Source organism: Melitaea cinxia, chromosome 12 (assembly GCF_905220565.1).
Source record: "Melitaea cinxia chromosome 12, ilMelCinx1.1, whole genome shotgun sequence".
NCBI lineage: Eukaryota > Metazoa > Arthropoda > Insecta > Lepidoptera > Nymphalidae > Melitaea > Melitaea cinxia.
The window spans coordinates 6,826,106-6,852,207 of record NC_059405.1 but is presented as its reverse complement, the minus strand read 5'-3'; the positions used below and the strand labels follow the sequence as shown (position 1 = coordinate 6,852,207).

Here is a 26,102-nt window from a genome sequence, read left to right as displayed (position 1 = left end):
TCTACTTTTAAATGGCTACTTAATGGTGACTGCGAACAAATTACGCTTAAGAAATAAGTGTCAGACGTCGACGCTGCTAACTAGAGACTTATTCTGTCTGCCCTTTACAGGAATTCATTTTCCACGCAAGCGAATATTGTTATGATATTCTGTTTTTTCGATTTTTATCAAAACTTTCACTTTAAAAAATTCTCATTAAAGTTCAACTATTTGTTTGAAGTCTGAGATATTAGTTTTGAACAGGGTTTTTATGTAAATTCTAGTACATCTGATGTAGTAATTCTATATAGCTTTTTATTATAATTAATCGATTAAATACGAACCAGTAGAGCAAAACACGTCCGAAATAGTTAATATAAATCTGTCGATAGATCCAATTTAGGTCTTTTTATTCGCTTACATAATTTTGCGCACACTGAAGAATGATTCGTGGCCAGCCGAGTGGAATCTCAAGTCAAGTTTTAGCCTGGTAGCGATTACACCGCTCAGCTAGTTTAGAAGTGGCTCGAGTTACGATGTTACTAGATTTTATTGCTTTCAACCCGCGACTGCCTTCTCGGACTTTTTAAAATATTACTCATAATTGCTTTGCTGATATAATAGGAAAATAATGAAATTCGTAAATTCGCGTCGAGATCTATAAACGCTAATGAAGACTATTCTGTTTTAAAATATTATTGATAATTCAAAATAATTGTTTGTTGAGATTTATTTTGTTTAATGACATATAATGAGACTAAGAATCAGCGTTTCGTAAAAAAAGAAATTGACTTGCTATGGAAATAACTTAAAGAAGTTAAACTTCTTTCACGTATCATTAGTAATAAATTTGTTCGAGCCTTTTGTCTCTTTTATTATTAGAAATTTGAGTAAAACTCGAATCACGAATAAAATTTGTGAGTGAGGAATCCAGAGAGACTTATATTTAAAATGTGTTGTTGTCCACTATACTCGTATTTATGGCCAGATTAAAAGTCAAAGCCCATTTTAAACATGTTATAACGGAACGTAAACCATAATTAACCCAACATTGCAACCTCGTTATGGTCTCTTGAAAAGTATTTTACGCAGGAATACAAGTCGCGAACACCCACTCGCGTCGAACCAAACTTATCCTCACCCTTAAATCGTGTCTTTTGTCTCCACATCGCATGCAATCGCAATAAAACTGTCAAACGATATATTCTTGATATGACAGATACGATATCTCCATTAGCTCGAACACCGTCGTCACGGCACAAACGAGCTCCTATAAAAAGATCAAATAAAAGGCGTATCACGAATTTGAACGGCTCGTCTGAAAGCTACGAGTATATACCGTGTCATAGTATCGGTTGATCAGAGCTCAACGGACGCGCTCATAAATTAAAAGCCATCATATTTGTTTTTCGAACAACCGAGTAAATAAAATTTCGATTGACGGAGCGTAACTTTGCGCGGTACGTAATCAACAGTTTCATTCGCTGATTCCGCTGCCTTGATTTCGAACATCGTCCCTGTCGTTCGGGATCGGGATCGGTTCTTCGTTTGAATATTTTTCACGTCAGAATACTTTTTGACGGTGATTAAATCGAACACGTCTGATTTATATCAAGGCTCAATTTCGACCTTTTTCGAGTTAGACTTTTATTGGGCATTAGTCGAGCTGTCGCTCGTAATTGTTGAGTTATTTTCTAATCTTGTGAGTTTGTATTGAGGTCAGTAATTTACTGACGAGATCAAGCAGGCTCTCCATGCTAATGGGGCCTCCCGACGTCAAAGGGCTAAAAGGCGTCGAAGCGCGTCTGTCGAATAATGGCCCAAGTTATGTTCCCAGTTAGGCTGGCAGTGCACGCCGCGACCCTTGCCGACCCTCGTCAAGTACCAGTCGATTAGCTTAACGCGTACACACTAATTATTATTAGACCAACATAGTTATCGCTTTACTAAATTGTTAATTAATGCAACGGTTTAGAGTTTTATTTTAAAATTGTGAATTAAACTATTTCTTTTCTATATTAAAACGCGCTATATTAATTTATGTTTGTTTACTGTAATTCCACGTATATTTATTTATTGTATACAAAATTTATTTTACTAAAGACGTCGTAATAAATTTAAACGTACAATAATATCAGATACAATTAACTTCGAACTGTGTATAAAACGAGAAGTTTACGGCGACAGTGTATTTGTTCTTCAATACTTTCGTTTGACGAAGTCGGTAATAAACATTGATAATAAAATTTTAGACCTAATTCGTTTTTGTTATATACAGATTTATTAACAAAATTCAATCGTCTCGTAAAACTAACCGCGTATTCATCATTCATCATCATCATTACAGCCTATACAGTCCACTGCTGGACATAGGCCTCCACAAGTTTACGCCAAAAATAACGTGAACTCATGTGTTTTGCCCATAGTCACCACGCTGGGCAGGCGGGTTGGTGACCGCAGTATTGGCTTTGTCGCACCGAAAACGCTGCTGCCCGTCTTCGGCCTGTGTATTTCAAAGCCAGCAGTTGGATGGTTATCCCGCCATCGGTCGGCTTCTTAAGTTCCAAGACCAACCGCGTATTATTTAGTGACAAATGGTGGGATACAGTCGTTGTCACGGTCGTAACATTGGAGTTATGTTGGAATTATACATTTAAAAACACCGCTACTTTTTGTTTATACAACTTAAAGCTATGAGTTAACATATCGACATACATATATTCATGAAATAAACTTAAAGAAATCATAAAGTTTAATAGAAAAAAAAGGTAGTTTTGGTGTAATATACATAATTGCATAGGTGGGTAGAATATGTACCAACGTATGATACATATATAACATATGATATATTATTTATTCTGAACTAATGTGACAATTAGGACGAAAATTTTTTTTTCACATTATTCCCATATATGTATTGTAAGTATGTTTAAGCTTACAAAAGCTTAAGTAGTTACGATCTCGTGATAATGTATGAATATTTAAAAAAATTATTTTGTGAATTAAAATAGAAGCCGATTGTTGATTAGTATGGTTTTATTCGGACAGATACACGTCGGTTTCCGGGAAAGACTTTGATCAATTGGTATTCGCGCTCCGTTGACACAAAAATCAATTCGCCGAAAAATGAATGATTAAAATTTTAATATTTAAATAGTGAATTATCGGTTGTTTGAATAATTAGCGTTCGGAAGGGACGTTGAGTTGAATTCAATTGTTTTGTTCATTAATTCGATTGGTAATATCTCGTTCGGATGTACGTCGTTTGTTGTTCCAGTTTGTATGTTTATTTAGCGCGATAAACTGTATTTAGTTCTATTTGTTTATCGTCAAATCAATTTATTTGCATAAATTTGCGTAGTGACGCATGCAGTTCAATTGGTACATATGTAAAACGTTTCATGAGTTTGTTCTAATAGTTCATTAATTTCAATTAATATTTACTTTTATATTGTAAAATAACGATAAAAGTTAAATATTGTTTTAGAAATGACATTATTAATGATAGCTTTTAGAATTAGTAACGTTTATACAAATTCACAACTGCTCGTACCTACAGCCAGTACACATAATTAAAACAACAAAAAAGAATGAAGAACAAACTACATATTAAAAAACAAAAGCTTACTCGTTGTTCTGAATGCTGCTTAAAGAACAAAATTTAAATAAATTAGTTAACAATTACCTTAGTTTATTGTTCAGTATTTTAATCACACATATGCACTCGCTCTAATTACGGCTATTTCAACGCATCGCCACGCAGAATTATTCAAATTAAGCTTAATTTAATGTTCTTGAAGCAACGAATTATGCGTATTTTTTCGTTGTATCGTGCTAATGGGCGATTTCTAAATATAATTCGGCGATCGTAAATTCTGGTGTACCGCGTAGCATAAACAACACTTATCTACACAGGTAGCGGGCCTATCTTGGATTAAATTTTGCCTTTGTATTTATTTTTGACTGTGTAAAAAATGTTTCATACATTTAATTTTTTTTTTAAATCTTGTTACAATAAACTTGAAACTGATTATAAATATATATTGTGAACGTCGATGTTTGTAGAGGTTATTGATCGAAGTGATAAATTTAGTCGAATTTCTGTGGGACTGGCGCTTATCTAGGTTCAGCGCAGTCATACAGCTGTTTAATATCAAACCACGTGACACGTGCCAGGTACGCGTTATAAAGCATATTATGTGCTGTTTAATGTTAAATTTTATTAATATTTATCTGAATATTATGTAGAACGTTTATTTAAAATTATTACACGTTATTCATCGCAAACAATATTTAAACTTGTCGATCTCAACTTTAGTTATTCAGCCGTTTGTAAATTTAAACCTACGCGGCAATATTGTGCGGGTTAGTTCGCAAAGCAAAAATTCCATTCAACCACAAAGCCGAAATTGCTAAAGCGCTTCTAAAACTACCGACAATGAGAAGTTCCGTGGGTGCATGAACTATGCTAACGTGCAAAGGATGCTTAGGTTCCGTATACCTCGATATAGACTTTCATGGAATGTATCTTAGATAAAGATACGCCGACGTATTTACGTAAATTTTTCATTTAGTTTTTTTTTTTAGTTAAATAGAATTATCGCATATCTTCTTTCATTTACTAGTTCTATTGATAAAGATTATAATTAACGTTGAATGTTACATTATTTAAAATTATAAGTAGCTAATAAGCTGTGCCAGCGACTTCGTCCACGTAGAATTTAACAAAAAAATTATTGTTCAGTTCGCAGTTTATAAAATAAATAAATTTCTAAAATAAGTGAAAGTCCCGTCAAAATCGGTCCAGCCGTTTCAGAGATTAGCCGGAACAAACAGACAGACAAAAATTGTAAAAAATGTTTGTTTGGTATATGTACCGTGTATACTTTAGTAAAAAGCGGTTATTTTAATATTACAAACAGACCCTCCAATTTTATTTATTTTGTATAGATAATTTTTCATTTAACGTTGATTAAAGAAGTAAGAATATTTGTTTAAACATTATTTAATAAAAAAAAACTATGTTAAGTTAAATATGTAAAAAAGAGAAAATAATAAATATATGACATATTCATTATTTTCTTTTTTTTTACTCTTTTATTTTACTATTATGTTTTATATGTTACCTATAGAGTTAAAGAAATTGGTAAACACGAATATGATGAAATGCTAAGTAAATAACATTACGCTACGATGCATGTGAGAAACTGCAGCTATTAGCGTCAATTAACAGGACAAAGTGTAACTGTGACAGGCGATAGGGGCGCGGCAAGGTTGGCGCGGAAGAATGGGAGCGGTCACTATAAAAACTGAACGTTATCGACGAGAGCTAAAAATAAAAGTCACTATTTACATTGCACTAAAAAAAATATTTATAAAACTTTGTGATTTATACAAGTTTTGAAAGAAATATCGTACATCTCACCTGCAACCGATCAAGTGTCGCTTCCATGAATCGAATTTTTGGTAAATGCTTCGTGGGCTTGTTACAATTTTCTGAATATTTCACAGTAGGTAAGCTCGCGCTTCATGAGCTCAATCGATTTATATGAAATATCTCTCATACCGTAAGCGGATATAGCTTTCAACTACGGAATATGAAAGAAATAAACTTCGACTGCTTGAAATGTGTTCTCGAAATTTTTGATTTAAAATATAAATTCAATTGAAATATAAAACTTCACATTAAATGAAACTTATACATATGTGTTGTAATGTTACGTACAATTTTGTTTGTAATAGACTAAAATTTAATATAATTAATTTTTTACACCGGCTTGGTACAACCCCTTTGTGATCGCGGCATGCCTCGTTTGTCTCTGCCTCGCTCGCAGGCTTTTATCGTACTTAGGGTTACCATTCATTAGGATTTCGTACGCGTAGTCCTGAGGCATGGTCCAGAATAATGTCATGCTTTGATTCGGCTTGGACATCGAGTCCTTTAGTTTTGTTTAGATATACGCGTATTTAGGTATATGAGCTAATGTGTGCTCAATTAAAGGATTCACTGAATCGATATTAATAGAACAATCTCTAATTTAATTTTTTTTGTAATTTTTAACATATTATTGAAAATTAAAATCTGTAGTAATTTTGTAAGATTTAATAAATTTTTCTTCACATATTGTTTATAAAAAAAAAGAAAAAGTATGTCATTTTGCCATAATTATGTAATTGATATGAAGACTACTTGAGATCGTTATACTTAGGTACTATCTATTCTTCTAAATACTGCTTTTTCTGAAACTTTTATTACAATGTTTTAACCAACATGAATTTCCTTAAAACATTGCAACTTAGCCACATAACATTTGAGCAGCAGCTGTCTAATTCGGACGTTACATAAAAGCTCAATTATGCACTTTGTTTTCTTGATACTCGCTGTTCTCATCCGACGTAACGAATACGACCCTAATTGTCGTCTAGTTTCGGTCAGTTTGTCCGAATGGCGTCGACAAGCTAACGTAATACGGTTAAACTCAGCAGCGCTAGCTTGCATTTAAAGTGCATCCTGTGTACGCGGGACACAGGTCACTTAGCATTTAAACTATTTGCCGCTCCAGCGATTTTGAGGTTTAAGCTTATATTTGTTTATGAACTACCCGCGGCCTTATCGGCGTTTACGGTAGATTTGGTAGTATTACTTTGCTACTTTCACGGAATAATCTTCTCATTTAATTCATCATACATCATTGTTACTCGTTAATGATATAAATCAAAGTGGAAACATATCTTTGACATAGTATTGCGTATAATGATAAAGTGTTTTATTCCATACTTAAATAAGTTTAAATCCATATCACCCTACACAAGTCGTCATTACCGCTAGTTCTATGTACATTTTACACGTAGGTACACTACTAAACTATAGTGTACCGTAGGTTATGACTCTACGTTAATGCTGTGTATATTTGTATACATGATTAATGTGGACATATGAATATTTAAACTTATAACATGTTCTGTTAAGGATCTGCTATCTATAATAGCAATTTTTTGAAAAGAAGTGCTATTGATTTAGTGCTAGCGCTAGAAAATATATAATAAATAGAACGAAAGGGAAAAGAAAGATAGAGAGGGATACATGGTGGTGGAATGAGGAAGTACAGACGATTTTGAAAGAAAAGAAGAATGCTTTCAAAGAATGGAAAAGAGTGGAAGATGGAAATGACAGAGAAAAGAAAATAAAAAGATTAGAATATCAAAATAGTAAAAAGAAGGCTAAGAAAGCAGTCGCAATCGCAAGGGCCAAGGTTCAAGATAAGTTGTATGATTCTTTAGAGAGCCCACAAGGTCAAAAAAATCTTTTTAGAATAGCAAGAGAGAGAGAGATGAATGCAAGAGATGTAAACCATATGAAATGTATAAAAGACGAAGCGGGGAAGATCTTGACGGACAATGAGGAAATAAAAGAACGCTGGAAGAGATACTTTAATAACTTGATGAACGAAGAAAATGAATGGAGCGGAGTGTTAGAAAATGTACGAAGTAATGAAGGAATGGTGAAAGAGGTAAGTATAGAGGAAGTGAAGATGGCAGTGCAGAGTATGAAGAATGGAAAAGCAGTTGGACCAGATGGTATACCAGCGGAAGTGTGGAAGTTTTTGAATGCGGATGGATGGAAGTGGCTGACTTTATTTTTCAATAAGTTGCTGCAAGAAGAGGTTATACCCGAGGAATGGTGTTACAGTTCACTGGTGCCCATTTTTAAAAATAAAGGTGACATACAGGACTGCAGCAGCTATCGGGGAATAAAGCTCATGTCACATAGCATGAAGATATGGGAGAAAGTGATAGCGCGACGAATGAGAGAAGAATGTGAGGTCACACAGAACCAATTTGGATTTATGCCGGGCCGGGGAACTACGGACGCCATATTTGCACTCCGCCAACTCTGCGAAAAATATCGACTCGCACAAAAAGACTTGCATATGGTGTTCGTGGATCTGGAAAAGGCATACGATAGGGTCCCCCGTAAGGTTCTGTGGTGGGCTATGAAAAGGAAAGGAGTGCCAGAGAAGTATGTACGACTTGTTCAGGCGATGTATGATAGAGCTAGCACCCACGTCCGGTCCGAAGCCGGGGTAACTGACAAGTTCAGTGTGGCTGTAGGTTTGCACCAGGGGTCGGCTTTAAGCCCGTATCTATTCCTCCTGGTAATGGATGTTCTAACATCAGACATACAGGAGGAAGCACCCTGGTGTATGCTGTTTGCTGACGACGTTGTTCTTGTCGGAGATAATGTCCTTGAGGTACAGAGCAGACTGGGAAAATGGCAGGAAAGACTGGAGGGCGCGGGATTGAGGATAAGTAGGTCTAAAACCGAACACTTGTTCTGCGATTTCAGTGGTTCGTCCGGTTTTTCCCATATTGCCTTGGATGGTGTATCCCTACCCGACTTCCGCTACCTTGGGTCATTAATACAAAATGACGGCAATATAGACCATGACGTGAAAAATAGAATAAATGCGGGATGGATGAAATGGCGACAGGTCTCTGGAACAGCTTGTGATCCACGAATGCCCCTTAAACTTAAGGGGAAAATCTATAAAACGATCATAAGACCTGTCGTAATGTATGGATCAGAATGTTGGGCAACAAAAGTGACGGATGAAAGAAGAGTGCACGCAGCCGAGATGAGAATGCTAAGATGGATGTGTGGAGTAACGAGGAAAGATCGGATTAGAAATGAGTATATAAGGGGAAGTTTGAAAGTAGCACCCGTGACAGAGAAAATGAGGAGCAATAGGTTAGCGTGGTATGGGCATGTAATGAGGAGGGATGACCGCTATGTCGGTAAAAGAATGTTAGGGATGAATGTCGAAGGACGAAGAGCGATCGGCAGACCGAAAAAGCGATGGATGGATTGTGTGAGTGAGGATATGAGAAAGAAAGGAGTAAGCACTGAAGTGACGAATAATAGAGAGGAATGGAAGAGAAAAACATGTTGTGCCGACCCTACATAAGTGGGATAAGGGCAGGAAGATGATGATGATTTTGTGTGTTATTTTAGAGCTAGTACTGCCTCAAGTCTTGAGGTAGCTCGAGTGACGACAGAAACTCGCTGTGGCACTAGCGATCGTAAGTTCAAGCCCTGCTCATAAAAGTATGTTTAGGCCATCTGTATGGCTGTATGTAATTTTCAGCTAGGATTGTTATACTACTGGGGGTCGTTTAATGTTAGATGTCTTAGAACAAACAAATCAGAGCATTTACTAGGACCTTACATTAAGTTCTAGGTATTTTTTTTACTCATCTATATTAATTTTACCTACTGCATTTTATTAACTCAAATTAAACATGAATATGTGTTATTATAATTAATGTTAAGTGTTACTGTTAAGAAAATATCAAATTACATTAGCTTTTAAATAATATTATAATCATCTTCGTATTTCGCCTACCTATAAGAATAACAAAAGAATTTCTTTGTTGTATTTAGACCGATGTTGGTCCATGTTTACAACAGTGTGGGCGGCTTATGTTCTTTCTTATTTTGTGTCAATTGTTATTTTATTCATACATTTTAAATTGTCAAGAAAATAAATATATATGTAGTTGAACGAATTTAGATTTTTTTATTAAATTCGATGTTTTATTGTTTCAATTTATGTATTAATATAATACGTCTTTTGATAATTATAAAAAATAAGAGAAAGATTTATTATTTCTAACTACTATATAATACCACGCATATAATAGTCGTGAACACTCGTTTGGAACAAAAAATATTAAGTATATGTAAATGAAGAAATAAAAAGGTATATGTTTAATAAGTTGCAAAGTTACTCGTGTCTGTTGTTTCATTAAAATTACATACGTGATTAAAACGTTCAGTTAATTCATATAGCTATTTTATCCTACCGTAAAAATATTAGCGTTCCTTAACTTAAACATTTATAATAAAGATAGATGATGAATTATTTAACATAAAGAAACAACCCGACATTTTTAACAACTTTCGAGCGAACTACATTTTCTAACGTCTTGCAATATTGATACTATTACGGTACACAGTCAGAATAAGCCTTTATAGTGCACTAGGAATCCACTTAAGTTATTAAAGCACAATAGGGAGTCCGAGCCATGACGCTATTGTGACTCTATCAGCCTAATTGAATATCGCTTTATTGCTGAATCTGTACGCCAAATATTTAAGATTAAATATTTAACCGCTTTGAAGATTGGAGTGATAGATGCTATGTTTTACTTAATATACATATTATTCTACGTGTCTATCGATACTAAGCCTAAACGTATAAACCTTATTAAGTTATTTGCTGTATTATAATCTATACATCTATACGAATAAATAAAATTGGAGTGTCTGTTTGTAATATTAAAATAACAGCTTTTTACTAAATGTATATGGATCTATACACGGTACATATACCAAAATAGCATTTTTTACAATTTTTGTCTGTCTGTCTGTTTGTTCCGGCTATTTTGATTATTATTTGCTGAAGTACCAGAACAGCATAAAGATGGAGACATTATATTCCGAATATAGTTAATACTAATTTTCTAATGGGTCAGTCACCTTCTTTGTCACGTATTGGCGGGATTGTTGTCTTATAAATATGATAATTTGTAAGTGAAGAAGCAGTTATTGTTTAATTATTATTATTATTATTATTATTTGGCTAGCGTTGCTGCTCGATAAGTGGCGCATAAGTGATTAGTGTGATAACGTATTCAATGTAGTTAAAAGTGTATATTGTGAATGAATAACTATAGATTTTAAGTGAGAAATAAATGTTTCGTTATGTGTTTTCAGTCGTGTTCTGCAATATATAAAAAACGAAGAGCGTTAGTTTAGTGTTAAGTGTAGAGGTCTTTAATATGAACATTGTTTGACAGTGATAACAGCTAATTCGGTTTGAACTACAGGCTAGTAGATACTGACCGTGTAGTTATAACTACTGGGTAAATAATCAATTTTGATTATATCAGAACATTAGCGGAAAGTGGTCTTATTCAAAAAATATTTTTAAATAATAAAATTATCATATCAAGGTTAATCCCATATCAACTTCTAAACGCCTCAAATCTGTGTAAAAAAATGAATAGCCGAAATGTATAACATTTAATGTATAGCATAACATCGGAACGATCCATCAAATTTGATCGCTCTTTTTTCTGTTCCTCGTTGTCAGGACAAGGCAAAAGAATCGATAAATTCTGGAAAAAAGGTCGTACGAGATTTAATGCGAAAGCTAGTTTAAAATAAAACGCCATCTAATAGAATGCTTTTGAAATGAGACAAAGTTTTGTATTCCGAAAATATTAGGAAAGATACGTGATTTTGTATACTTTGTACATATTATTCTCGTGAAATTACGCAATACTTCCATTGAGAATCATATGTAAGAGAGCGAGAGAGTTTTATAGACTCAATAAATTATTACAGAAAAGACGAAAAGTTTTATCGAATTTTTTCATTGCCTTTTTTTTCTAATACAACATTGTTTATTTTGATATGTTTTATATTATTTGTTTGTATTTGTGAGATAGTCAAACTTTGCCCTTGGATATAAGGGTTATAAACTATTTATACTTAAAATTAAAAATGAAATGAAAGATGAGAAACATGTTGTCGATTTGGAGGCTGTTATATTTCTGATTTTCACACAGTATATTATTACATTCATGTTTCTTAAAAACAAGTCCAGGAATTAATTAATCTCTATGTTTAGTCTTCGTTCTTAATACTATGAACTACCCGGTTCCAATGTTAAGTCAGCGGAACAGTTGCGTACTAATCTAAGACGGAGGGCCGGCGTGCATGCATAACTAGATAGCACTTAAATTATTTGTTAGTTTTTATACTAATCTACTTTCTTTTAGTTTGGCCTAAAGGCTGACCCGGTGAAAAGACCACTAGGCATAAGTGTGTTTTATTCAAAATGTTGTTTTTAATTGTTGGTCAATAAACTATTAAAATAAACTATTTGAAGTCGACAAATGTAAAATTTATCAAAAAACAAAGTAAATTTAATTGCATTTTATTAAAACGAACTATGTTTTGTTTACTCGCAAATCGTTTTATTGATTGTAAATGATATCCACAACCGATACAATATAAATGATATAAAAACGAGGCGATAACCGACTTGATTGAAAGTTCGTACGAAAACATCATTTTGAAATATTAATGGTTCACGCGGCGCCCGCCACAATAAGTATCGAGTATCATCAATTAGGACGGGCGGTGTGATGTAGGTACTATATCGATAAAATTCAATACATTATGTGTCCCTAGTTATTAAGAAGCGAACGAAACGGCTTAATTGTTGTATTTTACCTATACCCTTTTAAATTTTTCTTTTGTCTTTTCATCATTTTCAAGCATGGAATAATTTAAAATTAAATTTGAGTGTTTTATAAATTCATAAATTCCATAACGAGATTTTGTCAGTAATTTAATGTTTCCCTCTGACTAATATACACACAACTATAAAGATTTCATATAAAAATCTATTTTACACAAAATTAAAGAAATATATAAAATGTATACTGAAAAATTGAACTAATGTATTAATACATTTAGCAAAAACTTTGTACTCCTTTGTACGAAAATTGCGGGGGCGGAGGAGTATGAAATTTTGCACACTTATAGTTTATATCGAAAAGGAGTGCAGAATACTAGTATTTTTATTTTTATTATGAATGAAAATACGTTAAATCAATAAAAAAAAAAAAAACACTATACACACTATCATGTATTTGACACACAGAAGCATATATATAGTTATAAAATCGTTTCTTTTATTTTTATTGAGGTCTGTAGTCAAATTGAGAATAGATTATAGAATAAAAAAGGTATTATTTATTGTAATCATATATATGTTTTTTTAATATATGATTTGTTAGAAAATAAAAATAGGCAAATTAACAGTGTAGCCTTGGCGAAATCTGTGATTATAGAAGTCTCTGACAACAGAACCTTAATAATGTTTAAACTTATAATTTAAATTATAATATAATAATTATTATGCTTAAATTTCGACCATACTGGCGACTTTTGGGCATTGAATTAGTCATCAGATTGTTCCTTATTTAAAACAATGTTATTCTTAGAGGTAAAAAATATTGCGTTTTTTTTGGAGAGAACACAATGAGTATATTAGTTCATAGAACGCAGAAGTAAATAAAAAACATGTCTAACCCACTATGTTGTGGCGGCTTATATGTATAAAGATGTTTGAAGTAAAAATACAATTTAAAGATATAATTAAATATGTTCAAATGCTTATAAGAATTTCTTTCAAATTTTGTCATCGTTGGGCATGTATGGTTACTGTTCAGCTGCGCTTAATTTAAGCGTGATATTTTGTTCAATAGACACGTTAGTTATTTGTATACGACGTAGTGGTGCGTGTGCCGTGTAGGCGAATCAACACCGACGGTATGTGAATTTTATTTCCCCTCGGAATGGATATTTATATTTATACAAATATTTGTTTCCGGTATGAGTATCTGTCCTTGTGGGTTTCCCTACCATGCCACGGAGAGCACTAAAACTGTCGGTCCCGGTTAACATAGAAACCTGTTAACGGTCGTTACTCAGAGTAAATAAATATAATAAAAGCATGCAAAGCAGTGGAAAATAAATATTTGTATGAACAGAAATATCCACTCTGAGCGGGAGTCGAACCCGCAACCGTCGGTGCTTAGGCGCAGCCGACACGGCACACGCAACATTACACTAAAGCGGTCCTCATATTATTTATTATTATATTGTTATTAAAATTGGTTTAAAACTACAGAAAATAAATTATTAATCCGACAATTCCACAAGTCTTTCTTCTACATATAATAAGAAAAATTTAATACTTTCTACGGGACTTACCTTGATTATAATTTTAAGACTACTGATATTTCAGTGACGTTGCGCGTCTCATCTTAATAAAACTGTTAATAGTAACCGCGAAGAGTACATAACTTAATACGTAATCTATTTAATCAACATGAAAAACTCGAGGACGGAAGTACCAATCCGGTTTTTTTTTTAAATAAAGGTTTTTAATCCTTTGCCTTAGATTCTTATAACATGATAAAATAAAAAAAAAACTGCGCTCGAAATTAACAAATTTCAGACAGTTTCACGCTTTTGATAGTTTGCAAGACGTCTTTCGGGTCAGTTAGTGGTATAAAGAAATATAAGTAATGATATTGTTTTGTTTATTTCAGTTCGAAACGGCTATTCGTGTGTGCCAGTTGCCCTGTCCGAGGGTTTGGACATAAGGTTGGGTACATCGGTCACAGAGATATCGTACGGTGGTCCGGGCGTTACGGTGAAGGCTGTCAACCCACGTGTCCCTAACCAGCCGCAGACTTTTAAGGGTGAGTGCCTTTACTATTTTCTTAATATCGTCCGAATTGTTAAGCCATTTGTTTAGATTTGAATTTATATAAAAAAGGGTTTATTGTTTATTGTATTCTTGTTTGTATATAATACATTTGCATTTGCATAAATAATAAGTTTTATACGCACCAGTTTTCACTTATAAATTAGAACATGGATTTAATTTATTGTGGATTTCTTATCTATCTTTTATCTATGACTTTGTGTCCAAGTTGATTTGCAAAACGGCTAGACTGACTTTGATGGTATATTTCTACATTAACAGCTATCTTACACACATCTAAAGTAAGAGAAATCAATATTGAGGAAGCCGGAGGCCATAGCTGGTTGCGATAACCGGTAATATTATATTTAGTTTTACTAAATACAATGATTTATGAACTTTTAAATAAATTATATTTAACACGATATGTAAAGAGAAAATTTATGTTTATTTAGGCAAAAATATAAATTAATCAAACACATTTATATTTCATGTTAATTTAAAATAAACGAAATTAATATTCACGAAACGTTTAGCGTATTAAATTTTTCGATTAAAATAGCCCTTGTCTTGTCTTGGCTAACTAATGTATAACATTGAATCATTGTATCTTTTGGATAGTTATAAAATACGCCTATAAATTATATTGCCTTATGTTACCTTACGAGTAAATTATGCATTGACGACAGTTATGTATGAACGTAATCTGTAAAACGCTTACTGACTTCACTAACATGAAATTTCTTCTCGTTTTTATTCCATTTCTTTTTTTCGACTTTTTTATTGCTTGCATTATTAATTTTCCTCCTAAACAATATTTTGATATTTCGCTTGAATGAATATTTTACAATACAAAAAACAACCTCCCTTTTTGACGAGCGATTATCTCCGCTATATGTAGGAGCTTATCTTTTGAATAGATACAAAAATCTAATTAAAGTCCATAATGTCGAGGAAGCGATTTAAAAATAGAAAAACAAGCGGTGGGCTCGTCATTTTAATGGCCGTTATGAGAAAAATCCACAACGCCGACGGCGGCTCCTTGTCGTTTCTTTGTCGCGTAGTGATTTGCAATTCTAACGCGTTAATTTTACTTTGACGAGGCGCAAAAATACGTTCAGGCCTCTGTTGACCTGGCGGTTTGCCCCCCGGCCCGCTTGGCGTGCTCCGAGCGATGCCGCATTTGCATACAGGCGGAGTCTATCGTCGAAGAGGCAGTTAGACGCTAAAGAGGCGGTGCCGGCACTCAAGCTTACGCTATGTGAAAAAATTTACCAACGCTCCGCTAACATCGTCGTATACTTTTAAGCTGTTCACGACTGGTTAATTCCGCGTTGAATCTTCAAAGAATCTTCAACGATAGCTAAAGATTTCTTTAATTCTGCATTTGAAATCAAAGCCCACCTTAGTGAACGTGGAAATTTTATTTTGTTAAAAAAGTTTGTAGTTTATAAAATATAAACATTTATAAACATATTATATTCATTCAACGCATATATATATAATGCATTAGGTGGATGAAAACATGTGGTCGCAATTAATGTAAAAAGCATTTTATTCAGAATGTGGAAGTCGATGCGGCTTTGTTAGTTAAGGTCATGCTTTCACGGTGATTGCTTCTAGCCTGCGGCCTTTTCATTTGACGCCCATTCCTATACATTCAAAGATATCGTTAAAGCATTAACCCTTACAAAAATATCTATACTTCCGTATAGAAATGCAATTGTAAACTACGCGAAGTATTAAATTTATTGTCGTATAACGTAGAGGACTTTACTTTCGTTACATTACTAGCTTCAAAAGTAATTTCAATTATTATTAGAAGTCGTACAGCGTACTCGTTACTTGTAAACTTATAATACTGTAAAAGGAAACTGCGAAAGTGTTTTCTTCAAAAAGTACAGACCTTTCTGGCGAATTTACAAAGAAATTGTATTAAAAAGTTTGAATCTTCAAACCGAATAAACACGAAAATTTTTACAGAAAAAATACATTATCACCTTCTTTTTAAAACTGAAATATATTTTTTTATCATTGAAAGCGAAATAAATAATAATAATAATAATAATAAACGATATTGGCAATTGTCATTTTCTAAAATAGTTGCTGTGAAATAGTATCTATATAACTATAATATGTTACCTGTTTATTTTAAGGTGACGTCATTCTTTGTACATTACCATTGGGAGTATTAAAAGTTGCGGTAGCGAACAACGGACAGAATCAGCAGAATTTTGTGAAGTTCGACCCGCCGTTGCCTGATTGGAAAGTGAGTATCATGATGAACAGGGCTCAAAATAGAAATGGTATTTCGATATTGGTATAAGGAAAAAGAATAACAATTCTTTTTTGAAATTTACCTTTGTAGTACAAAGCTGTAAGAGGAAATGTCATGATCATATCAGCTTTGATAACGGGCTTTGGTAGTGAAAGGTTTTCAGTTCGAAATTATGGCTATATAAGGCTACTCGTAGTAGCTCTGGGCAGTATGCTTAATTATTTATTTTATAATAATAAAATTAACTAAAGCAAGACAAAGCTTTAGCGCAGAGGCTACAGTAACTGGCTGTTTGCAATTCCCGGTTCATAACAATGTCTGTATAGGTCTAACAGCTGTTTGTCGTAGTTCTGGTTGGGTGTTTTTGGTTGTGTTGTAAGATTCCGAGTAGGTTAGTGTGGATTTATTATTAATTTATTTAAAGATAAAAAGTTGTGTTTATCAGTACTCACCAACCACATCTACAATTTTAATTTTAAAATAATAATTTCACGTTAGAAATTTAGATTTAATGAGGTATCGGCAAAGAACATAACTCTTCCATGATGGTGCAGTAAATATAATTACGATGGAAACCTTACCTTTCATTTAGTTAATTGTATATTGAAATACAACTATTTACTTATTATCCTACTTCCCATAGGTTGCGGCAATTAAACGTCTCGGTTACGGTAACCTAAATAAGGTTGTGCTGTGTTTCGAGAGGACCTTCTGGGACCCGAGCGCGAATCTCTTCGGACACGTCGGCACGACTACGGCCAGCCGAGGTATGTTTACGTAATTATAAACTTTGTCACTAATATTACGTAACAAATGTTTCCGAATAAATTATTACTATAGTGCCGTTTCAGTTGTTTCTAGAAGGTATGTAAGATTAATATACCTCATATGATATGTATATATATGCTACTTTCGAAGCGTATAATACAGGTATTCTTATGAATGTCAACCTTGTTTAAGCAATGTTTGAAATATAGTCTCTATTGTTCATAATAATATGTCGTCATGGCCTAGACATTGTATAGAATGCTGGATGAGGGTCAAGTAAAGTATGAAATTTACTTTTTTAAATTTTTTGCTGACTTATCTTTTATACGATTATGCTTATATCTTCTTTGAGTACTGAACTCATTTCGATTAAAGTGATCATAATTGTAGGTTTTATACTTGGCTATAACTTAAACCATAAAACACGACTCATATGAGCGAACCAGTAAACATCAATCGAACTGGAACAGTGGTCTTTAGTTCGTTAGTTCTAAAAGTCTCAATTATTGTTTAGTTCCTTGGCACAGTTGGGGATCCTGCTTTTTAGTCTAAGGGTTTTAGATGAGGTTCTGACTCCAAGTCTAAGGCTAGGTAAGTTAAGATTTTTTCGAGACTGAGTAAACAAAAGTAACAGTGAAAGCGTACGGAGAAACAAGCTGCAACGAACTCGCCACACTCTTCGTCTTCTCTCGACATCCCATTTATGCGTGTCCTACACATTACTAGTTGAATATTATTCATTTTATAGATATACATTGTACAAAATACCTAGGCCAATTTTATTCATTCGCTATGAAATATATTTTATTTCATTCACTGCCTACTGTGGTTACGGCATTAAAGAATATAGCCACCCCCTCTCTTCCCGTGGGTGTCGTAAGAGGCGACTAAGGGATAACACAGTTCCACTACCACCTTGGAACTTAAAAAGCCGACCGATGGCGGGATAACCATCTAACTTTGAAATACACAGGCCAAAGACGGGCAGCAGCGTCTTCGATGCGACAAAGCCAGCCCTGCGGTCACCAACCCAGCGTGGTGACTATAGGCAAAAAACATGAGTTCACGCCATTTTTGGCTACAACTTGTGGAGGCCTATGTCCAGTAGTGGACTGCGAGAGGCTGATATGTTTTAGGCTTTATATAGAGTTCCTGTATATTCGATAGAATGTTGGATTATATATTTTGCCAATAACATAAACACTTCTTATTATTAATTAATATATCCTTCTCCTAAATGGAAAAAGAGGCTTATGCCCAGCAGCGGAATGTTACAGGCTGAATCGTGAATATACATTTCTAAATAATAACTTTAATACGTTTTCAGTAATTCAAGATTTCACACAATAGAGTAAAATGAAATAGAAAAGATTTATATGTATAACAATGTGGCACAAAAATTGAAAAATGAAATTCATAACAATATGTTATATCAGAAATTCCGATTAACATAACGTTTTGTATTCGTGTAGTAGAGAGAAAAATGAAATGAGATATTGTTATGACCCATTTTCATTTTACGTTTTTCTCAAGATCTGTAGGACTATAAAGCCTTTGTAAGACAATACACGCGTTTTATGAGTATATTTGCTCTCACACGAAATCCCGCAAATTCACCGCGTCGAATCTACTCGTACCCTCCCCAAGGATGACACTCGTAAATTATTTCCCGGTGTAAATAGTGTAAAATGTAGAAACAACGGTGGCCGACGCGATAACGAATTAAACGCTGAATAATTTAACGCCACTGAGCAACCCTAAAGGGAGCCTTGGGTAATAAATCACGACAACGAGTCAAGACAAGCTATTTTTTACGTTATGCTTTAGTACACCTCCTTAGTTCTTTGTTATGTACTCTGCTAACTTCATTAAGGCCCCACGTTGTTGCTGGGAATACCGGAACAATGTGTTCGTTTTTTTTTTCGTCGAAACCAATTTAATTTCAGAGTATAAAGATTGGGTATCTGATTGCAGTAGACGTCACGTCATTGTAAAGTTGTGTGGGAAACGCGTGCTCGTGTTAATATTTTCTTCTTAAATATCGAACAATCTTCTGTCATTAATAGTAGCGTGGCTCTCATTATGGCCTTATTAGGTCACTTATTGAAGAATTAATGGTCCATTGGTTCACTGTTATGCTTATCTTTCTTACTATAATCACATTTTATAGGCATACCTTGACAATATTTAATTAATACTTTTAATTAACACGCGTCAATATTAAAACTTTCAATCGTATCTAATTATCGCAATAAAAAATTAACTCTAATTTTTTAAACGTCATATACTTAATTTGGACATATTAATATTAAGGAAATAACACAAAAATATTATTTCACACAAATAAAATATTTATGGTCAAACTGCTTGATCATGATATCTATGAACAACTCAATGTTGAGATTTTGGACATATATGTGATTTGATTTATTATTTCGAAATGAAAATTTAATATTATTTTGTTGGGAACAGGCGAGCTTTTCCTGTTTTGGAATTTGTATAGTGCGCCGGTGCTTCTCGCGCTAGTGGCGGGCGAAGCTGCGGCAGTTATGGAGAATGTCACTGATGACGTCATCGTGGGTCGATGCATTGCCGTCCTGAAGAGTATCTTTGGACACGCAGCTGTACCGCAGCCCAAAGAATGTGTGGTTACAAGGTAAGAGATATTTGTTGTATATGGGCTAGCTACTAAGAAAAATATAAATTATTTTCAGTTTTATTCAAAATCTAAATATATCTTACTTCTTAGAACTTAAATTAATTTTTGTCATACAGGGAGCTTTCAAATCAAAAATTAAGATCTAGATATAATTATGATATTTTAATAAGTTTTCATCATAGAAGAAAAAATGTGATGAAGAAGCTAAATAATATAGTCTACTCCGTGCATAGCTAATAAAAAAACTTTGGATTTAAAATTATTTCGATTTCACGGCAATACCCAAATTACTCGATATATGTCCAATTCTAAGCAATACGAGTTGTTATGTTAATAAATTCCATTAGCCCATGACGTAGACATACGCCGGCCTTTCAACCTAGTATTTACAATACCACGTATTTTGTATGCAGTTCACAAAGCTGGTTTGTTGTCCGGTCGACATAAACTAGACCGATGTAAATTTCGTCGCCACAATTGTGTGTTAATCGCCCTTTGGTACTTCAGGATTAAGTGTCTAAATATTATATTATTTGACTTTTTAAACATCGGGTTGCGCGTCCACAAATTGGCATTATGTTACTTCTGTCAGCTGTAGTCTTCAAAACGAACAATAGTTAGCGATCACAAAATTTGCTCACGGAACGTTCCATTTATGCATACAATACGGACTATTTGTATTGTTTTGTCTGTTGAATATGACATTATACTCGTTATTTGGGTTATTAAAATGTTTGCGGTAAAGCAACCTTTGCATTATTGAAAAGTATTATGGTAAATGTCGGCCAGTATCGTAACTTCAAAATTGACTTGCTGCTTTCTGCGATTCCTTTCATAACTAAAAAATGTATCTTTTGACTAAGCATTCATATAGTGTTCAATACACTTTTATCGTAACAAGAAGAATGTTTTTCGATTTCTTAAATCTTCCAGAAACAAAATAATTTTGACGTCTTTGTCATTTTTTTTTTTGTCAAACATCTTTGTAATGGCTGTTTTCTTATTTATTTTATATTGTTTAAAGATGGCGTGCAGATCCATTTGCTCGAGGTTCCTATAGTTTTGTGGCTGTCGGTTCCTCTGGAACTGATTACGACTTACTAGCAGCACCAGTTCCTGACTCATCTGGAGATAATAGGTTATTCTTTGCTGGTAAGTTCCAAAAGTTATCAAAAAAGAGTATGTCAGTCATTTTCAGTACGTGACTGGAGTTTACTCCTTAAGAAGGATTACCTTACATAATATATTTATATGTATATATCATTTAATATAATTTATTATAATAGTAACAGCAATTTAAAAATCTTTTTTTCGTAAGAGACAATGTGTGGTAACACGTCACTATCAGGCCAGCCGGCCTAGCATGCGCGCCACGACAAAATTTTGTCTACCCCTTTTCTCGTATTATCTCTCTATGTCTACAGTAGCTAACATGCGTGCACGCGATACTCTTCTCGTTACGTCAATAGAAGAGATAATCATTAAATTTTAGTGATCTGTGATATTTATCTCTACGGAAGCTAACATGACGTCGTAATTTTGTCGAATTTTGTCGTTTTAGGAAGAGAAACTTCTCGTTTTCAATATTATCGACGAGAAAGACGATAAATAAAAAATAAATAAAACCGGGTGCCTATTTTTTGTATACCATGGCGTTTCCCTATTATAATTATATAATTTCGGTATACGAAGATCGGGAAATGCGAAAAGTCGAGTGAAGTGTGCCATATAATGACACAAAAAACGTATTTGCGCCCTGTTGCTTCTTATTCTAAATAATAATAATAATAATAATTTATTTCAGACCAAAGTATAAGTCCATATTGGGTTAGTACAACAAGACAAGACAACATTCAGAATAAAAAACAAAACAAAATTATATTAAAAAAATCAATAAGTAAAAATAAAATTAAATAGAATAAAAGTAAAATCAATAATCAAAAAAAAAAAATTCAAAAATTCAAAAAATTTTAAAAATTAAAAAATAAAATAAAAATAAACAATGCGTGATAGAATTACAATTATCTAATGTGCGACAAGATATAAAGCACAACACGAGCATATTGTTTTACATATATAATTAAATTCATTTACTTACGCCGTTTTATTTTCCATATTAGATTTTTTAAATTAGATATACACTTTTTATCTTAGCCAAAAGGCCGAGAACATTGTTAAATAAAACACTCGTTTGAAATTATACAAACGTTGGCTCATCCCGGTTTGGCACGATTGGTCAATAACCTTGTAAATTCAACTTTACGACATAAGAAATAAGAATGATATTCAGTTGTGATTATGGTTGATAATGTTTCTCTACTCGACAAGGCGAAGTCTTCGGAAGAGAATTTTGTCTCTCGTAGTGCGCATGTTAGGGTAATCGAGAAAATACTCGATGTAGACATTATCTCTCTCTCTCGTCAAGAGATATCTCGTTGTATGCATGCTAGGCCGGCTGGGGTAGTGAGAGATAGGGTCGGCAACGCGCTTGCGTTGCTTCTGGTGTTGCAGGTATCTATAAGCTACGGTAATCGCTTACCATCAGGTGAGCCGTACGCTTGTTTGCCGATCTAGTTGTAAAAAAAAATATATATATATTACGGGCCTTATATCGTTTCTCAACTCTAATATTTAAAATATTTTTGTTGATTGAAATTTGATGCAACTTAATCTAACTTAATATCACATTTAACATTTCTCTTAGGAGAACATACGATGCGCAATTATCCAGCTACAGTTCACGGCGCCTTTCTATCTGGACTCCGTGAAGCAGGACGCCTTGCTGATCTTCTAATGCCTCAACCTCCTATAACTAATGCTAGCGTAGCAGCCGCAACCGCTGCGGCTAACAATTCTTGATTGGAACAAAAAAGATTAGCACGAAAGAGTAATTAGACCAACAAACTTAAAGAAACATTTTTAACGATCAGTCCTATTTGACAGTGTTTTTGGTTCACTTTGTCATCAATTTTACAGCTTACATGAGATCAAATATTTAATTATAAAACATTATGTTCACAAAATTTATATAACTTCAAACTCGTTGTCAAACATGTCGTCAAACTTATCTTCCATTAAACATAAAATTGTGGACGGGTTGATAGACACGCTAAATGAAATCACATACTATCAAATGTTTGATTTAACATGTCGATTTTGACCAAAGGTTTGATCGTTTACGGGGCATTTTATACGATTGGACTTTTACGTTCTGACATTTTATGAAATGTCGTATCTTTGAGGTTTTGTTTGATTTAATTATTAAAGAAGTTTGGATATGTTAAACCTTTTTTTTCATTTTAGTTTTGTGTATCTTTTATCTGATGTTTTAAGAGACTTCTTCCAAATGTCCTAATTCATTTTTTATTTTTGTATAACGTCTTAGTTTTAGTTTTTCGTGTCTATTTCATATATTGGTATGTTTATTTTTATAAATATTAAAAACTATCTGTTGTCAAAAAATGTATGCAATTGTCATAATAATTTCGTTTGTTTGAAATACTCGTAAACTTTAGAAATATGTTTTTCAAGGTTATTTTAATGAAATTCTTTGAGGAAATTATTTAAGCTTAATATAATATTTGTCATAATTAAAGTAAAGGTTAAATTTTTTTCATTTTTCTTTTATCGATTGTCATTGAATCATAATTATTTTAGTTTTGTTTCAGTAACGCGTTGTATTAATATAATATAGGTAGCTAAAATTTATTTCCTTTTGTGTGTTTAGTATGAGTTAAATACTATAAAATAAATGTATTTTTAATATAAATTGTTTTTATACGAAGCAGAATTTATAGAAGTAAGAAATGCAGAAGTTAATTCTATTGATACGAAATTTTGTGTTCAATCAATGTAATTTTTCTTTTTTATTTTCTTTTCTTTTGTTGTGACTATTTTATGTTCATAAGCTTGAATAGACAATAATTTGACTTAGTATTTTAAGAAGTAAAATTGATGTATTGTTTGCCTACGTCAATATAGTATGCATAATAAGTAACTAATATCTTTCTTTAAATAAGTTACATTAATTTAAAAATAATACTCAGAAGAGTTTATGTTCCAAGTTGAAATTATTTTAGTTATAATTTTGAAATAAAAAAATAAAAATAGTAATTAGTAAAAATTTAAATGTAACTCAATTCAATCAAATGTTTCAGTTCGTTAATTAAATTTAAACTGTAATCAACAATCCAGGCTCAATAAACGCATAAGATAGAAAATGTCTAATTATAGAAACGAGATGTTTAATGTGTATTTTTACCGTCCTCAAATTTTGTATTTAAAACAATTTTAAATTAAAAGCGAGACAGATAAGATCCCAAAAAGTTAAAGTTCTTCGCTAGTTAAGAGCGAAGCTTTAATTATTGTTTGTACTGTTTATTATTTTTATTTAGAGACAGCAGCTGATGACGAAGGGACGTTAACATCGTACATATTACGTTATTTAGACTAAACTTCGGATTTTAATTAGAACGAAGAGAAAATATTTGAAAATTTTTTTTAGTTACGAAATTGTTTGATCTTCGATTATCGCATTATCGAAACAGATTAAAAATTTTTTTTTAATTTCACAGAATAAAAATTGGAATGACATTGACAGTTTAATGTTCTATTATAAAAATGTAATGTCTAATGGAATGGTGTAATCTTGTAACTATTATATAATCTTGTTGTTATAATAAAACTACCCTTAGTCAAAAATATTTTAACTATGAAGGTATATTTTTAACTTGAACTTGAAATAAAAATCAGCTTGGAATTATTTTGATGTATTAAAATTGAAGTTTGTTAAAAACATGCCAGCAATAAAATGACCACTTATTTCTAAGACTGTAATAATGCTATTAGTTTTAAGTAGTGTTTTTTTATTTAGAAATAAATTGATAACTTTCGAAATATTGTTTATTTATCCACTTTATTTTTTAAAAAAGCAAAGTTAACTGTAATCAATATTGTTCTAGCTACACACACACGGTCGTCTACTCCTAAGTTAGGCAACTATTAATAATAATAATAAATAATAAATACTCTTTATTGTACACTACAAAGAAATGTTACAAAAAGGGATACATACGAAGAAAGATGTACAAAGGCGGTCTTATCGCTAAGAGCGATTTCTTCCAGACAACCTTAGGGTATAGGACAGGGCATATAAAATGAGAAGCGGTAGGGAAGTGTACAAATAGTTGATAAAGAATTGGCATGGAGTTTACAAGCTATATGATATAAAATTAGTAAATATACTACATATAACACATGCAATACATATACATATATAATACATATATATATACATATAATACATATATATACACATATAATACATATATATACACATATAATACATATATATACACATAATTATACATTTATATAAACACTATATATACATTACTTCATACATACACCATATATACTACATACACAAATACTACATAATATATTGCGAAGATGATATTTAACAGTTATTTAGGGACAAAAAATGAGCCTTTAGATATTTTTTAAAACAGAATAGAGATTGAGCTTGCCTAATAGAAAGAGGAAGATTGTTCCAAAGCTGTACAGCTTTAACAGAGAAGGAGTTCGAATAAAAGGAAGTAGTATGGGAAGGAGTTTTGAGTATTAAGGTTGAAGATGACCTGAGTGAACGCTCATGAGTGTCACAGAGAAACTCGAAGCGATTTTTTAGGTAAAGAGGAGTATCTGGGTGGAAAAGCATACAATAAAGCAAAGAGAGGATGTGAGTATTCCTGCGAAAGCGGATAGGCAGCCACTTGAGTTGATTACGAAAATCGGATACATGGTCATATTTGCGAAGACCAAATATGAACCGTATGCAGAGATTCTGGAGACGCTCAAGCTTATTTAGCTGCTCCTCGTTAAGATCTAGGTAACAAATATCAGCATAGTCAAGAATTGGTAGTAGGAGTGACTGTGCTATTGTCTGCGTTCTACGCAGGGGCTAGATTTACATTTATTTTAAATAAATGTACATATATAAATGATATGCATATAAATAAGTATATACATTACACACAAACTCGGTGCGAGAATCGAACCCACAATT

The 26,102-nt window shown here is 32.9% G+C and overlaps 1 protein-coding gene across 1 annotated transcript; it reads left to right on the top strand.

Moving 5' to 3' along the window:
• The first annotated feature begins 1,739 nt into the window (after positions 1-1,739).
• On the top strand, positions 1,740-23,316 carry LOC123658693 (possible lysine-specific histone demethylase 1-like). Its single transcript, XM_045594045.1, has 7 exons — positions 1,740-1,815; positions 14,173-14,325; positions 16,487-16,599; positions 17,252-17,375; positions 19,849-20,032; positions 21,060-21,187; positions 22,740-23,316. Exons 1-7 carry the CDS (start codon positions 1,740-1,742, stop codon positions 22,892-22,894), a joined length of 933 nt encoding a protein of 310 aa, XP_045450001.1. The 3' UTR covers positions 22,895-23,316.
• Positions 23,317-26,102: the final 2,786 nt, after the last annotated feature.